We start from the raw sequence: 17,044 nt of genomic DNA, 5'->3' as shown, positions 1-17,044 counted from the left end.
CCTCACACCCTACACCAAGATAAATTCAAAATGGGTGAATGACTTGAACATAAAGAAGGAAACTATAAGAAAATTAGGTGAACACAGAATAGCATACATGTCAGCCCTTTGGGAAGGGAAAGACTTCAAAACCAAGCAAGACTTAGAAAGAGTTGCAAAATGCAAAATAAATAATCTGGAATACATCAAATTAAAAAGTTTTTGTACAAACAAAACCAATGTAACCAAAATCAGAAGGGTAGCAACAAATTGGGAAACAATCTTCATAAAAACCTCTGACAAAGGTTTAATTACTCAAATTTACAAAGAACTAAATCAATTGTACAAAAAATCAAGCCATTCTCCAATGACAAATGGGCAAGGGACATGAACAGGCAGTTCTCAGCCAAAGAAATCAAAACTATTAATAAGCACATGAAAAAGTGCTCTGCGTCTCTTATAATCAGAGAGATGCAAATCAAAACAACTCTGAGGTATCACCTCACACCTAGCAGATTGGCTAACATGACAGCTATGGAAAGTAATGAATGCTGGAGGGGATGTGGCAAAGTGGGGACACTAATTCATTGCTGGTGGAGTTGTGAATTGATCCAGCCATTCTGGAGGGCAATTTGGAACTATGCCCAAAAGGTGATAAAAGACTGTCTGCCCTTTGATCCAGCTATAGCACTGCTGGGTTTGTACCTCAAAGAGATAATAAGGAAAAAGACTTGTACAAGAATATTCATAGCTGCACTCTTTGTGGTGGCCAAAAATTGGAAAACGAGGGGATGCCCATCAATTGGGGAATGGCTGAACAAATTGTGGTATATGTTGGTGATGGTATAATATTGTGCTAAAAGGAATAATAAAGTAGAGGAATTCCATGGAGACTGGAACAACCTCCAGGAAGTGATGCAGAGCGAAAGGAGCAGAACCAGGAAAACATTGTACACAGAGACTGATACATTGTGGTACAATCGAAGGTGATGGACTTCTCCATTAATGGCAATGCATTGTCCCTGAACAATCTTCAGGGATCTAAAAAATACTATCCACAAGCAGAGGATAAACTGTGGGAGTAAACACCAATGAAAAGCAACTGCTTGACTACAGGGGTTGAGGGGATATGACTGAGGAGAGACTCTAAATGAACACTCTAATGCAAATACCAACAACAGGGAAATGGGTTCGAGTCAAGAATACATGTGATAACCAGTGGAATCGTGTGTCCGCTATGGGAGAGGGAAAGGTGGTGGGAGGGGGGGCGGGGAAGAAAAGAAAATGATCTTTGTTTCCAGTGAATAATGTTTGGAAATGACCAAATAAAATAATGTTTAAAATTTTAAAAAAAATTCCTGGGAGTGAGAGAAAGACTCTCAATCTACCAAGGAAGGTTTTGGAATCTCCATTCCAAAAAAACTTGAGCAATGTTATCAATATCTAGCATTCTTACAATAAAAAGTCTCACATTTTCATATAATTTTAATAGATCTCAACTGCTCTGAATTACTTTGATGAGATTGTAGTTCTACAGATCAATAGCAATAAAGACATTACTATAATTGGGGAAATTATGACTTCCAGTCATTTGTTGCAATTTATATACTCTCATTTCAATTAACTTTTGTATTTGTAGCTTATATTATAAATGTGCCACCATTTCATAGTGTATAGAATGCCTGATTTGTATTCAGGAAGAAATGAATTCAGATCCTTCTCTTGAGTCCTAGATAATCCTGGGAAAGTCATTTTACCTTTTTATGCTTCAGTTTTCTCATCTGTAAAATAAAGGGGCTAGATCTGATGTTCTTTAAGATCCCTTCTAGCTCTAGGTCTATGATTAATAATCCTGCCAATTGTTCCTTTAGAGAATCTGGGATCTATAGGTTCTATAAATAGATTTCAGGAAGGTTGTGTCTGTGAATATGAATAGAAAAAATTACATATTTATTTTCAATGTTCTCTAACTGAATTTTAACACATCTTTGCCAAGAAAACTCCAAATGGGGTGCTGAAGAGATGACTTGAACAACCACAAAACTAATTTTCAAAAACCATATTCTGAGAAAATGTCAATAGCTTTCATCACATTGCCAAAGGGTTCCATGACATACAAAAAATTAAAAACTTCTATACTAGAGGCTCAATGATTTAGAGCTTGAGTAGATCTTGGATCACTGAATATGACCCCCTCATTTTAGAAATGAAACTGATACCCAGAGAACTCTTGACTTACTCAAAGTCACATGGGTAGCATGTTCTTCTCTTCTGCTGGGTGAGGGCACTTTCCCTTTCAACATACTATCTACCAGGTAGCAGAAAGAGCAATAAGTTTCTAACTGAAGCCCAAATGATTCAAAAGGAGTAATACAATTCCCCAATATACAACATGTCATAGTGGATAAAATGTTGGGGCTTAGAATCAGAAAGAAATGGATTCAGATTCTGCTTCAGCCAAATCACATAAGAGAATTGATACTAGAGAGAAATGCTTTGGGTGTGATGAATGTGGGAAAGTATATATTCAAGGTCCATCTATCATTCACCATTTGAGGCTTCATAATGGAGAAAAATTACACGAGAGAAATGAATGTAGAACCTAGACTCTTCTGGGCCTCTATTCTTTCATCTGTAAAATGAAGAAATTGGACATATGAATTTTAAAAGGTTTCTTCTTGCTCTTAATCTATAATAGAATTCACTCTAAAGGACCAAATGGCAGAATCTTTATGAGTTTACACAATCTATAATGCAAGTTACACATACAAAAGCAAACTAAAATGAAAATAATAATTACAGAAAATTATTGGGGAAAATAATTTCCTAAATAAACTTAACAACTAGCATAAGTTATAGAATTCTGTTAGTTATGAGATTCTATGAAATTCCATCAAAAGCATACAGAGTAGTTAAGAATCTATGAAGGCCATCTATGAAAGGAAGTTCAAAATGTTAAAAAAAAACAATTTTAAGAATGCTAGTTGGTTAAAATTTGCTAAGAAGGAACTTGTAAACTTCCTTTGGAAGACTATACCAGTATTTACTTAATATTATCCTTGGGAAAGCTTCTTTTGCGTTTTTTTAATTTAAAGGTGTAACCTCTTCTATTCTGTAATCTCAGTCTATTTCTTATGATTATATTTTCTATGAACAGATGAATTGCTAATGAAGCTTCTAGTAACATACTCATCAAGGATTAGTAGATAATTAAATCACTTTCGTTGCCCTCTGTACAAAGGCACAAATCAATACATCTGTCTATGCACTGGTCAGAATGTTTGCAGGTACAAAGTAAATGATTTTTTCAGTGAACTCTTTCACTCCCAATTCAGTAGTTGCCACCTGAGCTGCCTCTTGGCTTCCTTCAAATCTCAGCTGAAATCCAACTTTTTGCAAGAAGCTTTTCCTTGTTCCCCTCAAAGTTAGTGCCTTCCTCCTGATATTTCCTCTGGTTTATCCTGTATATTTCTTGTATGTACATAGTTGTTTATATTTGTCTCTCCTATTAGAATGTGGGAGCAGAGCAAGTCTATGAAAGCTTTAGATCCGTATTACTGAATATTTGAGAATGACAGTACTAGGAAAGCAAAGACTTTCATAACTGGCTTTTGCATTGCTACTCTCTTCCAATCATCTTCATCTTTGAGCCAATTGAGTAAAGACCTTTTTTTTTTTTAAGGCAAAGGATAAATGATTAACCCAATTCAGTTGTCCTAATGTGTCCAGATCCTCTGGTTTTGATGGAAAAACTCAGGGAAATCTTTGGATTTGATCATGGACATTTTCAGATTCCCCGTTTCCTTTTTTTTCTTCCAAAATCAAACTGCTCAGGGGGAAATTGTTTAGACACATTTTAAACATTACCAAGTATTTTACCTTTCATTTAAAAATCTTATATGCAATTCTTGAGTCATTTAAAAATTTTTTCCTTCTGAATGCTGTAAAATCTTCCTACCCTTTAAAAAAATGCAGGGTGAAATCAGGCATATGAGTTCACTCCTTGTGACTTTGATATATACAGATACACAGAGTTGATACAAAGGCATATGCTTCCTATGGCTCAGTAGCTTGAGCTCAAATTAAGTAATGCATTAAAGACCTATCTATTTATACTTGGCAGTAGTATCAGGTTGGGTAAACCGTTTATCTTCTATGCATCTTGGTTTCATCATATTTTTAAAAAGGGCAAAATATGACATTTGCTTTAGAAATACATTAAAAATAGTAACTATAATAGTAATTGACACTTATACAGAGTTTTAAGATTTGTAGAGGATTTTACATATAGTTTAAATTTCTTTTTATTGAAATTAACTGTTACAATTTTTTAAAAGTTATATCTTTTAATGACTATTTCCTTTTGTTTCATTTAAAATTTAGTAAAAATACCTATTCTGCTAGTCATATTCAAAGCAGGAACAGTACAAGGACATGGGGCAATGCACCTTCAAGCAAATGTATGAGTTCTGCAACACAAAAGATTCATGGTGGGAAGAAAATATGTACACATTAATCAAAAAATCTGGACAGGATATGTCAGGTAGATAGGATGTTAAGTGAACCCTCTAAATTCATAACCTATTTTACTATCAATATGCCCATGGTTTTATGAAAGCATGAATAGAGTTTATGAGACAGTAAGATGACTAATGAAGGATATTCTCTGCTTTCTACTGAGAACTTCTGTTTGCTTCTAACTGTTTAATTTCTCTTCTAGCTCTCTTTCAATTAACCTCCCTGTTTGTATTTGATGAGATGGCACATAATATAGAGCCAGGAAAAAAATCTTGCTGATTTATGGGTAGTCTTCAGCAAAGTAGTGGATTCTGTCAGAAAGGCACACAAGTATTCGAGTTGATAGAAAATGCATAGTAGTAACGTATCCTTAGCTTAGTCATTTCACTTCAACACTTCCTATGCTGTTTAATCTGTGACTCAGAAAGGCCTCTTCTAAAATATTTCCTATTTCTCATGGTAGTACTATACATTTAGAGGAGAGAAAAAACATTTTGATCTCTGTAGTCCAAGAGTTAGAATAATGAATTCTGACAGTACAAAAAGCAAGACAAACAAAAACCTTGAAAAAACCCAAACTAAATACCTTTCCGCTTCTCTGAATAGGGACACATTTTTGATCATTATAATTGTGATTTTTTTTGAATGAGGGTTGGTATTTTACCTTTAAAGTGCCTAATCTTAGAAGGATTCAATATTGGTATGATTAATTAAGTCAAACATTTAGAAATAAAGGTTACCGTAATGATTACAAAATGTTTTACAAAATATAAAGGTCTGAAGAAAAGACCTACAAACCTGAGTTCCCCCCAAATCTGTTTGTTTCTAAAACTTTGGGGAAATGGTTTCAAAAACAGTTCATTCATGTATAACTATTATCCTCAATAATCTTGTTAAGGTCATAAAACCAATAATAAAATTATTTATTAATTACTTGTTGGCAAGTTCAATTTGTCTACTGATAACTTCTTGATCTTCCAAAAAAAACACAACAAATGCAAATTGTTTTCTTTATATATAATATATAATACATATACTACAATCAGAGGATTATTGGAAATTTTTTTCCCTTCCTTATCCATCTATGGGCTCCTGAAAATGCAACAGTAAAATTCTCAGTGGAGAATCATCTTTTTCTTAGGTTCTATTCCCCATTGGGGTTTTGTGCCTAGAAAACCTTTATGGCCCAAGAGTGATAAACAGTTATCATGTCAGTTAGTCAATAAGCATTTATTAAGAGCCTAATATGTACTAGAATCATGTACCAAAATTCTTATGTGGGAGAGAGAATTCCTTTTCATGCACATAAAATGAGTCTTTCTCCTTCCCCTTTCAGATTTCCAATAAGTTATACATGTGTAAAGACATATTATATATGTATATACACCCATATCTATGAAGCTGTATGTAAATATGGATTTATATAAATATTTTTGTTGGAAATATATTTTTTATTATATTTATATATATATATAATTTATATATATATAATATATATATAATTTATTATATTATATATTATTATATAGTTATATATGGTTCTATAATACAACAATGTTATCTAATATATAACTTCTTATGTAATTATGTAATTCAATATTGATTCATTATAATATTGTATTATATAACATGTTATTTAATTATATACCACAATATTATATAACACATAAAATAGCATATGTAACAATATATGTAAGCTTCTTGAGGGCATGGACTGTTTTTGCCTTTCTTTGTAATCTTAGCATTTACCATAGTGCCTGGCATATAATAAGTACTTAGCAAATCTTTGTTAAACAACTGGATAAGTAAGAGAATAAAATTACAGAAATATAGGTTGATAGAGAGAGAGAGAGATAAACAGCTAGATAGATGGATGGATGGATGGATGGACAGAAGAATGCATAGATGGATGGATAGATAGAGATAAATAGGGGTGGATAGATAAATATAGACAGTATATAAATGATAGGTAGGTAGATGGATAGATAGATAGATAGATAGAGATAAATAGGGATACACAGAAATAGAGTTAGATATAGACAGCAGAGATAAAGTAAGATAGAGATATACAGACAGATAGATAGAGATAACTAGGGGGTACACAGAAATAGATATAGACAGATAGACAGACATAGAGAGATAAATAGGGGTAGACAGAGATACAGTAAGATAAGAGTTAGAGAGAGACAGAAAGATAAATAGGTAGGAGATAGCTGGATATAGATAGATAGATAGATAGATAGATAGATAGATAGATAGATAGATAGACAGAAAGGTAGATAAATAGGGGTACACAGAAATATATATAGATAAAGAGAGATAAATAGGGGTATCAGAGAAAGAGTAAGATATAGAAAGATAGACATATAGAAAGTGGAGCAGTCTACCCCTAGCTATGGGCAAAGGAAACAGTTGGTATGTACAGATTGTCTTAGAAGAGAGCATGCTCAGTCTTGAGCATGCTCAGTATTGCACATGGCTGGGAAAGCCTCTGACCCTTGATCCCAGCTTCCCCCAGGTTAGGCGGGAACACAGGTTTCTTTGTGCTCACCTGGTTGAGAGAAACCACACCTATACCTTGTCATTAACCAATGATGATCATCCCTGTGTACTGTGTATATTTGCATATCAAAGAGATTAAATATGCCTCAGCCAGCTCCACCTTTCTCTCTTCTGCTCTTCCTCCTTTCCAGCTCACACTGATGCCTGTCCTTGCTGGAGCTTGGCCTTGGGCCAGGCTCCATCTCTAATCTTTCTCTATCATCTCTCCGACCTGTGTGGTATTGAATCTGGATCTCTGGACTGGTATAAGCCTTCGGATGGTCCTTTGATCAGAGCTTGGCTGTGGCTCATTGATAATTAATAAAGACTCATTCCTGCCACCTCATATCTCTACTTCGACTCCGTCATCCCCCTCGTGGTATCTAAAACTTCTATCCTTTCTCTATCTTCCTACCTTAAAGCTTCTCTCTCCCCTCTGAGGAAGCTTTAGAAAGATAGATTTACAGACAGACAGACAGATAGATAGACAGACAGATAGATAGATATACAGACAATCAGACAGACAGACAGACAGACAGACAGACAGACGGACGGATGGACAGATGGACAGATGGACAGATAGATAGATAGATAGATAGATAGATAGATAGATAGATAGATAGATAAATGAAAGCTAGGTAGGTGGATATAGAGAAAGGTAGATGGACAGATATAGATGCCTCTTCCCTGATTCAGATCAGCACCTATTCTGCAACAACTAACAGTCCTTTGAGAGATACCTGGAGGTACTGAAGAGTTAGGTTATACATTCTGTCCAGGTCAGATGAAAAGTTTTAATAAGTCTTCTGACTCTGATATCAGTTTTCAGTATTAGTGGAAAGACATGCCATTGCTGCTGATCACACATGAAAGATACTCTATGTTCAAAAAGAAAGCTGGTTTGGTTTTTAACAATTTTTGACTCAGACCCATCATTTTGCTTTTTGGTTAAACCTAAATCATAAGCTATTTAAGGGTTAAAGAAGCATAGCAGGATCCTTGCTCTAATTTTATTATTATAATGATTTGTAGTAAAACATACATAATCTAATGTTTTACTGTATATATTTGAATGTATATTGCAATGTGCATACAATTATAATGATTTATGGTAAATAGGTGAATACAATTTCCCTCTGGCATTATCTAGAATGTACAAAATCTTACAGGAAATAAAATGAAGAGAATAATACTGGAATTTTGCCAAAGAAGTCATCTAGGGCTGCAGCCAATAATTTGTCTCCATAGAAAGCATTTTATCAAAAATGCACTTTCTGGACTGTTATAGATATTAATTGAGCCATGGAGGGAAGCACATGCGCCTTTAGACGACTGAAAGTTTTGGCTGATTAAATTCTTTGCAATTATGTTTGCATGAGAATAGCTGGAAAATTATTTTTACCTTTACTTTTGATATGTTCCTTTCCAATCCACAACCACGCATCGCTTCTCCCAAGATGAGTAATATAAATATGGCAAAAATGAAGGTAAGCACCTTCACTATATATGGATAACCCCACCGAACAACAAAAAAATGCAAAATTATCTTGTTCAATTAATTTGTCATTGCTCTTGAACCTAAATACATGATTAAAGCCCCCAAATATTCATGTTATATTTTTCCAACAAAAAATTCTTGAATAACAACCAGATTTTTGTATTTGATCCAACTATTTCTTGCTCTCCTATTTCAAGAAACTTAAAGTGAGAGGTAGAAAAACAGGTGCAGGAGTATAAAAGACCAATATTAGTGCTTTGGAATTATTTTTTTTTGAGGGAAAAAACCCCTTCTTTCTTGAAGGCCTCATCTTAGTTGCTTCAATTTGGTATAGAAGTCATCCTGGATTTTAAGCAGTGATGCCAGTAGAAGACAAACTGGTCTTTTTAATAATGGCCTCAGAACAGAGGCCTGACTCTTGGAGGCTTGGTCCAGCTGACCCTGGAGAGGCTTGACCTTCGAGAACTGACTAGCAAGTATCCATTTTTTTTTAACAACAGAAAATCACAAAAAAAGCATCTATTGAGGCATCAAGGAGTTGTTTGACTATACCTGGTATACCAATAAAATCGTGGATCATTTTAAAGTAAATAAATATGGCTCTGGTTACCAAGAGATATGATGGCAGCTTATAAAAAATGAGACTGTCTGTAATGAAGGTCTATTTATAAATAGGAAGAGTAGCTTCTTTCTCCATGGGAGTCAATTTTCACGGCCATCACAAATGAAATAATGAAGGAAGAATTCTGGTGCCCTGCATTTGTGGCTGTGGGTCTGAAAGGAACTGAATAGCCATTATATAATGATATCCTTATTTAAAATATTAATTCCTTTATGCAGAATGACAGACAGTAATGCTTTGAAGGAATAAGCTTCAAAGTACTGTATTTCAGAGGCAGGAAAAGCCAACAGACCAAGCTCTTTAGTTTTATGCTGGAGATAGATATGAAAGTATAGCATGCCTACCAATGGTACAGTGTTCTCCGTTCCATCCCTGGCTGCATTCACACTTCCCATCTTTGCAGGTTCCATGTTCCGCACAGTGGGGGTGGCAGGCTCTTTGATTACATGCTGGGCCAGTCCAGCCTTCTTCACAGCGACAAGTTCCCCCCATGCAAACCCCATGTGAGCCACAGTCCACCGAACATATTTCTATATTGAAAAGAGAGAAACCAGAGGGGGAAAAAGGGTGGGAGAGAAACAAAAAAGAGAGACAGAATTAATGAGCAGTGCTACACCTTAAATTCCAATCTGAGGGAGGGAAAAAGCAACATTTTTGGAAATAAAATCATAAGAATTTACTGACAATGCAATTTCTGGTACAGCTTTGGAGAATGAGTGAATATGGAGTTTTACCTTTTTGTTTATGCTTGTTTACTTGGTACCTTAATGATACAAAGTCCCCATCGTACTTTTGCTAGGTATGAGTAACTTCTCATTATATTCACTTATTTCATAATTTCACATATTTCATTCACTTATTTCACTTTGCAGCTGGAAGTATGTGCCCTTCTGCCAATCAGAATTTAGTGAATAATTTTAGTATCTAACTGTACCAGGACAATTCTGTCTTAACAAGTCTAATCATAACAGAAGTAAAAAGGACATTCTATGCACATCAGCAATTAATTATTCTTTGGATTATTAAGATGTTCACCATTTCTATGATACCTTCCTTTCTCCTTAATTATTAAAAATAATATACTAAAGTGAGCACATTCACTTGATTCTGACATGGTGACATGTTGTCTAAATAAAAGGGATTGTTCTTTTTCCTTTTCAGTAAATTTGTACTGTTGACAGCTATGAGTAGCTTAGCTTCAGTAACAGAAAGACTTTAAAAAATAAATCAACACATAACTATGAAACATATCTTTTGCAGTTATTAGGATTACTAAAAGGTGAAGGAGGCCAAAGATGGTCATGAGCCAAAATCTATAGTTAGATCACCTTCACCCAACGAATTTATGAATTTGAGATGCTGATTTAGATTACTGTGGTTAGTCTAGTGTTTTTAAAGCTTCATTTGGGCAGTGCTAGCCTCCAGAAGAAAAAGAAAAAATCCTGTAATGAAGCCTAAAGGTCCCCCACAATCCCCTCCTCTCACAGAATAAGGTTAGTCATAGCTGTTTTTTGTTTGTTTGACTATTCTGTTCGGTTTGGGTCTTTTCATAAAAGGGAATGAGCTTAACAATAAAAAGCTGAAATTATTCTTGACTGAAATAGAAAATAGAGTTCAGCCCTTATTTTTCTTTCCTAAAAAAAAATAATTGGAACAGCCTACATACAGAGTAGCTTGTTTCTGGTTTCTTCATTCGCTGGCTGCTTTCTTTCTCGGTCACCATAATTCTTTGTCTTGAAATGTTATAGAACATTAATACCACATCAAGGAGCTGTGACATTTCTTATAAGCAACAGTCAGGAATGTTTACAGGAGGAGAGTTAGTGGGTTTTTTCCTATGCCACATTTTCTATCTACTTTGAATTAAATTTTTGATTAAGAGATCCAAGATGGTTTGATTAACTTCAGAGCAACATAACATCAACTCAGCTCCAGGAGAGAAAGGTTTATTTCAGAGGCACCCTTTCTCTTCAATCTAATCAATTTTTCATTAGGGTGAAGGTGTTTATCAGCATTTAGCACACTAGCTTTGAGCAAGGTGCGTCAATCTTTGTAATGAACTTATTAATTAGAGTTAATTCAATTGAAGTGGAATTGAAGGGCTAATTAATGGACAAACTGCTGATGAAGATAGAGGAAAGCTCTGTGGCTTTCAAACCTTTAAACTCTCTGATGGAAATAATTCATTCCTTCTCTTTCAGTAGCTTAACCAAATGTTTCTTTATGGGAAAGAGCCACTTATTTACTGAATTCTGGGATCTGAAGGTCAATTGCCCAACTTTGAGTTTGGCAGGTGATAAGAGTTTTCCTTCAGAAGCAAATATAACAATTCATAATCAGATAGTAGCTATCCTTAACTCATACAGAGGAATTACCAGCATTTCTTCTTTATTGGTTTTAAGACTTAATTTCTTTAGTTGCTCTAAAAGTTGCCAGATTTCATATTTGAGGTACATAGTAATCTCAGATGTCTTCACAAGATGAACACAGGTTATATTTTACTCTGCAACCTTTGCTATTATTAATTCTGAATAAGGTTTCAGTCTACATGGGAACGTGGGAGATCACTACTGGCAGAGCTTGGGAAGAGTGCACTCTGCATTAAATACATTTTCTCACTTCCTAATAACCATCTCATAGACATTTTATGTATAGCTAAAACTGTTCATTTTTTCAAGGAGATGGAATATCAAGATAGGAAACCCCTTGAGGCAAGGGCTGCTTCATTTTTGCCTTTGTAATCCCAGTAGCTATGCTAGTGCCCACAGTGCCTAGTATATAATAGGCACTCAATAAATGTCTGTTATTACTGACATCATAAATAAAATTATATGTGAATAAGAACCCATGATTTAAAAAAGATCTTTACCTTTTGTCTTAGAATTTTTATTGCTTCTCTAGGCAACTCTCTAATGTTAAAAGATACAGATGAGTTTCCTAAATGCCTGGCAGGGTAGAGATTCCATTCAAGGAATTTCCTTTAATGTTAGAAACATAAACCTGGATGTGGAGTTTGGAGGAGATCTAGTTTTATTAGTACAAGGAAGTGTCAGGACAAGAGGCTCCCTCTACCAGTGCTGGCTGGTATATTCTCCATAGCTCACAGTCTTAGTTTCCCAGGGCACTCAAAAGGCTTGCTTAAGTTCACACAGCCAGTATGTCAGTGGTACAACTTGAATTCAGGATTCGGTAGGCTTCCAGACCAGCTTTCTATCTGCTGGAATCATGATGCTTCTCAGATCAACAGAGCATAAACAAAATACATGTATCTGTTACCTATCAGTTTAGCTGACCTCATATCTGTCAAGTCCTAATTTCTACAGAAACCTTTTCTGATTCCCTTTAATGCTAGTGCCCTCCCTTTGTTGATTATCTTCCATTTATTCTGTGTATAGCTTTTTTTATACCTAGATGTTTGTGTGTTGTCTTCCCAAATAGACTGATTTTCTTGAGGTTAAGGATAATGTTTATATCTCTAGACTTAGCAAAACATCTGGCACATAATAGGTGCTTAATAAATCTAGTTTATTGACTGACTGGCAGATCTATCTTCATTTTAGAAGGAGGAAATGTATCCACACCCAGCAGAAATGACTAATTACACACTATTAACCCTGCTATTATCGACTCTATTTACAAAAGCGTACAGTGAAGGTAGAGTAGCACTTAGAACAGTTGCCTTTCCCATGGGGCCACTCTGTCAATGTCAGTTGATGGAAATAATAATCTCCCCTCCTACCCCTGTAGTCTGCCATTCAAGGCCTTCCCCCATTTTACTAGCTTCCCATAGCAACCAAAAAGCCATCTTTTTGTTTTGTGAGGATTTTAGCTCACGCTTTTCCACCTGCATGGATGGAACCAGTACCTCTTGTATTAGCCAAACCCTATCCTTCAAGAGCACTCTTCATCCAGGAACCATCTCCTCTGAATTCATTTTATTTATGCATTTGCAAAGTGTGAGGCTGCAGAAGTTTGGGGATTTGGAGTCTGAGAACCCTAAGTTCATGTCTGAGCTTTGCCACTTAATACTCCAATTGTATGATTTGGGTAGTCATCACTTCTCTGGCAAGGATCACTTTCACTCCAGATTTTTCAGGGTTGTGCTGAGAGGACTATTTTGAAAACCTTAAAGCACTATATAAATTTATCTACTGATTTTGTAGGAAGAACCTTGGAAGAACAAACACATTTTCCCACATATTCAATGGGTTAGCTTATTTTTCTATAATATACTTAATTGTTATAAAGGAATGGCTCTTAGGAAGGAGTGAGAGTTGGTGGGTAGTCAGTGATGTGAAATAAAGCAGTCAATGAAACATTAACAAAATATACAGAAGGGAGAAGGAAATTCAGAAGGGTACAGAGACAAGTCAGCCAGGTTTGCTTCTCCTATGCTAAACTTTCTATTACTTAAAAAACCTGGAGATCAAAGTTCATATTTCATGTAAATCTCTTTTTCCTGTTTTTGTCTTTTGAAATAGTTCACACGTGTTGAGAGTTGTTCTATTCATGAAAAGAAATAAATTTGAAGTTAGACGGTCCATCTGAGCTCTGGTCTGACAATAGCTATGAGATCTTGGGCAAACTATTTTATCTCTAAGGACCTTAATTTCCTCACATGGAAAATTACAGACTTGGACTATCATCTGACCCTATTCTAGATGGTCTTAGTTCATAATCTCTGATCCTATGATATCTGGGATTTCAGCTGTGATCCAAGATCCAACTACCTTGTAATAGCTTTTTGCTATCCTGGGTTATCAAACTCTTCAAGCACCTATGCCTCGCCTCTGACAAGATTGAAGGTTCCTTGGAATAAGAATATTAGAGCTCTGAGGCATGGCCTCAGGAAAATGATTTAACTTGCGATGAATTCAGAGATCCCATCTGTAAAATGAAAGCACTGCCCTTGAGCAAAGCACTATAGATTTAGAGCTGGATGGTACCTTAGAAGCTATGAAGTCCAATCCCCTCATTTTGTAGCTGACACAAGTAAGTTACTTGTCCAGGGTCACACAAAGAATACATATCCAATTGGGATTTGAACTTGGGTCTCTCTGACTCCAGGATTTTATCCTTAACCACACTGCCTCAAAAATCCTGTATGTGTCTACATCTGTGGAGGGTTTATGTGTGGAGGGAAATGGAAAGGAGAAGGACAAAAAAAGACAGGGGGAGAGGAGAGTTGAGACAATGGAAGAGATAAAGAAGGAATATGAAACATAATCCCTACTTTTAAGAAATTCATACAGGGGGCCAAAATTGGTAGACTTTTCCCTCTGAGGTCACCTCCCATTACTGTTACACACAAACACAAACACATTAACTTGGCTTGGAGTCGGAAAGATTCATCATCTCAAGAGTTCAAATCCAGTCTCCGATACTTTCTATTCTTACTAGCTGTATAACTCTGGAATAAATCATTTATTCCTGCTTGCCTCATTTTCCTCATCTGTAAAATAAGCCAAGTTCTAGAGGAACTGAGGGGGGGGATTAGATGAAGTAGAGACTTCTTTAGGTCATTCACCATCTCTGGGAGAGAATATGGTAGTATTCTCCCTTCTCTCCAAGGTGGGAAGGGGCATACAAGATGGCTAACCTCTCTTCCATAGTTATCTCCTAGGAGGGAAAAGATATATATCTTTATGCATGTATGTGATGTATATATATATATATATATGTGCATGGGTGCATATATATATGTCTCTATCTCTCTGGTATGCATGTAGTTGCTTTTTTGTTGTGTTCCCCATTAAAATGTGAACTCCTTGAGGGCTTCCTCATTTTGTATGCCCAAAGCTGAACACAGTGCGTTGCCCACTGTAAACACTTAACCACTTGCCAGCTGCCCAGTGTTTCTCATTCTGCCCACTTCCAAAGCCCAGTTCTCACACTTTGGTTCCATTTCAGCACACAACCACAAATGTATTCAGTCTGCTCTTCCTAGTTACAGCACCCACTGCTCCCAGACTTGTCTCCCAACTACCAAATGATCAACACCGGCTCTGGGCTGATTTACTGAGCCTCCTGAAGGCTGCGGTGGAATCACCCCTTGATGCCTCCCTCCAGGGAGCCCCTTTTCTCTACTCTATAGTCTTAGCTCTACTGGATCCCCAGGAACCTACCAAGGTGCTCCGTAAAATGATTAAGCTTCATTTTTCTCAATTTGTAAAACAGAAGCACTAGTAACTCTGCAATATGAGATCAATGGGAGGGTTAATTAGACAACATCTTCTATTTTTTCCTTCTCTCCTAGGAGGGAACTACCCATGTGTGGAAGAGAGATTAGTCACCCTGTACCCCCCACCCCTTGATGCTTTGGAGAGAAGGGAGAATGCTCTAAAGTTCTCTAGCTAAGAAATTGGGGAACAGCCTGAACAAGACAGATACAGTTTGCTTTGGCTAATTTTTCCCTCAATTCCCCAGTGATATGAGAAAGGCTGGGAATGGGGTGCTGTGTGTCACCATGTTAATACAGTGACAATTGTCATTGCCCTCCAGCCTCAGGAGTATACTATACTTTTTCCTAGGGAAACCTGGACTAACGGGGCTTTTTTTTTGCTTTCTTTGGACTCTGGTATTAGGGAACTGTAGTCTGTTGAACTGTCAAATATGGATAAGCCATTTGTGTAGAATTCAGGATCTTTTGGGGAGATCATTGTAAAAGTTACAAAGCACAAGCTTTTCCATTTATGACAAATGTACTACACAAAGCAGTTTTTCCCGGCCATAATGTGTAGTCAATAAATACTAATGCCTGTAATTGTTTTCAGCAGTCTAGAATGTACTTAAACTGCACAGTTTATGAATGTCAGAAGTATAAAAAATTAATAACCCAGTGAAATATTTTAAATTGGGTGAAAAATGAACTCTTGATTTCATCAGTTTCACAAAGTTTCTGCCTTGGATGGGGACTGGTGGTGTAATCGTCATCATTTACTCTTATTATTGGCTCAGAATATTTTCTGACCTGTCATTTGGTAGAAATTGTTGCTTGACCACTCTCTTCTTCCCCCATCCCAATCTGGAATCTTCTGCACCAGTCATGCTGGCCTCCTCACCTCACCTAGCTCACACATCCCTAATGAAGCAATAAGTCCTTGCTCTTCAAAGGATAGTAAAGGGTGGCAAGCCTTATTCCAGACAACACTGCCATTTATACTTGGAGGTAGAAAATAAACATGGAAAGGAGAAAGGGAGGGTCTCCATTGAGATCTTAGTGAGTAAGCAGAAACATGGCTGGGGTTTCCCAGCTGGGAGTTACCAAAAGAAAACATTCCAGAGGGTTCTGAAGTTATGAACTGAACTTAAGAGCAAAAGGTCCTCCAATCATCTTTTTGGTGGCACAGAGGGATAGTCTACTTGGAAAAGATGAGGGCCAGGGAAAGGGGGCAGAAAAGTACAAGGCAGACATTTTATTTCATGAAATGAAGGGTGTGATGTATGTTGGTACTTTACCTTCTCACTCATAGGATGACACATCATAAATGTAAATACATCTGGAAAGGACCTAAAGTCATCTACTATAATCCTTTCATTTTATAAAAGAGGAAAAAGAAATAAACATTTATATAGTTCCCACTGTATGCTAGGCATTATGCTAAGCTAATAAATATTATTTAAGGCAGCCAAAAACCCTGGGAGGTAGGTACTATTATTATCTCATTTTACAGTTGAAGAAAACAAGGCAGACAGAGATTAAGTGATTTGTCCAGGGTTACACAGCTAGTAAGTGTCTAAAGCCAAATTTGATTCCAAGCCCAACACTAGTCAGAGCACAACCTTGATGCCTTAGAAGTGAACTGACTTGCCCAAGATCACAGAAATCAAAAGTATCAAAGGAGGGATTTGAACCTAGGTCTCCTGAATCCAATCAGTGTTCTTTC

At 36.2% G+C, this 17,044-nt stretch overlaps 1 protein-coding gene across 6 annotated transcripts in view; it reads right to left on the bottom strand.

Annotated features, from left to right (window-relative positions):
• Positions 1-17,044, bottom strand: part of TENM3 (teneurin transmembrane protein 3) — a 3,501,974-nt gene that overhangs the window by 144,346 nt on the left and 3,340,584 nt on the right. For all 6 annotated transcript variants that reach the window (XM_056802938.1, XM_056802939.1, XM_056802942.1 and 3 more), the window contains one exon: positions 9,503-9,688. In XM_056802938.1, coding sequence (XP_056658916.1) covers positions 9,503-9,688 — 186 coding nt within the window. The remainder of the gene's footprint in view (positions 1-9,502; positions 9,689-17,044) is intronic.

Source organism: Monodelphis domestica, chromosome 6 (assembly GCF_027887165.1).
Source record: "Monodelphis domestica isolate mMonDom1 chromosome 6, mMonDom1.pri, whole genome shotgun sequence".
Taxonomy (NCBI): Eukaryota; Metazoa; Chordata; class Mammalia; order Didelphimorphia; family Didelphidae; genus Monodelphis; species Monodelphis domestica.
Note: the sequence above shows the minus strand (reverse complement) of the source record. Positions and strands in the feature narration are given on the sequence as shown.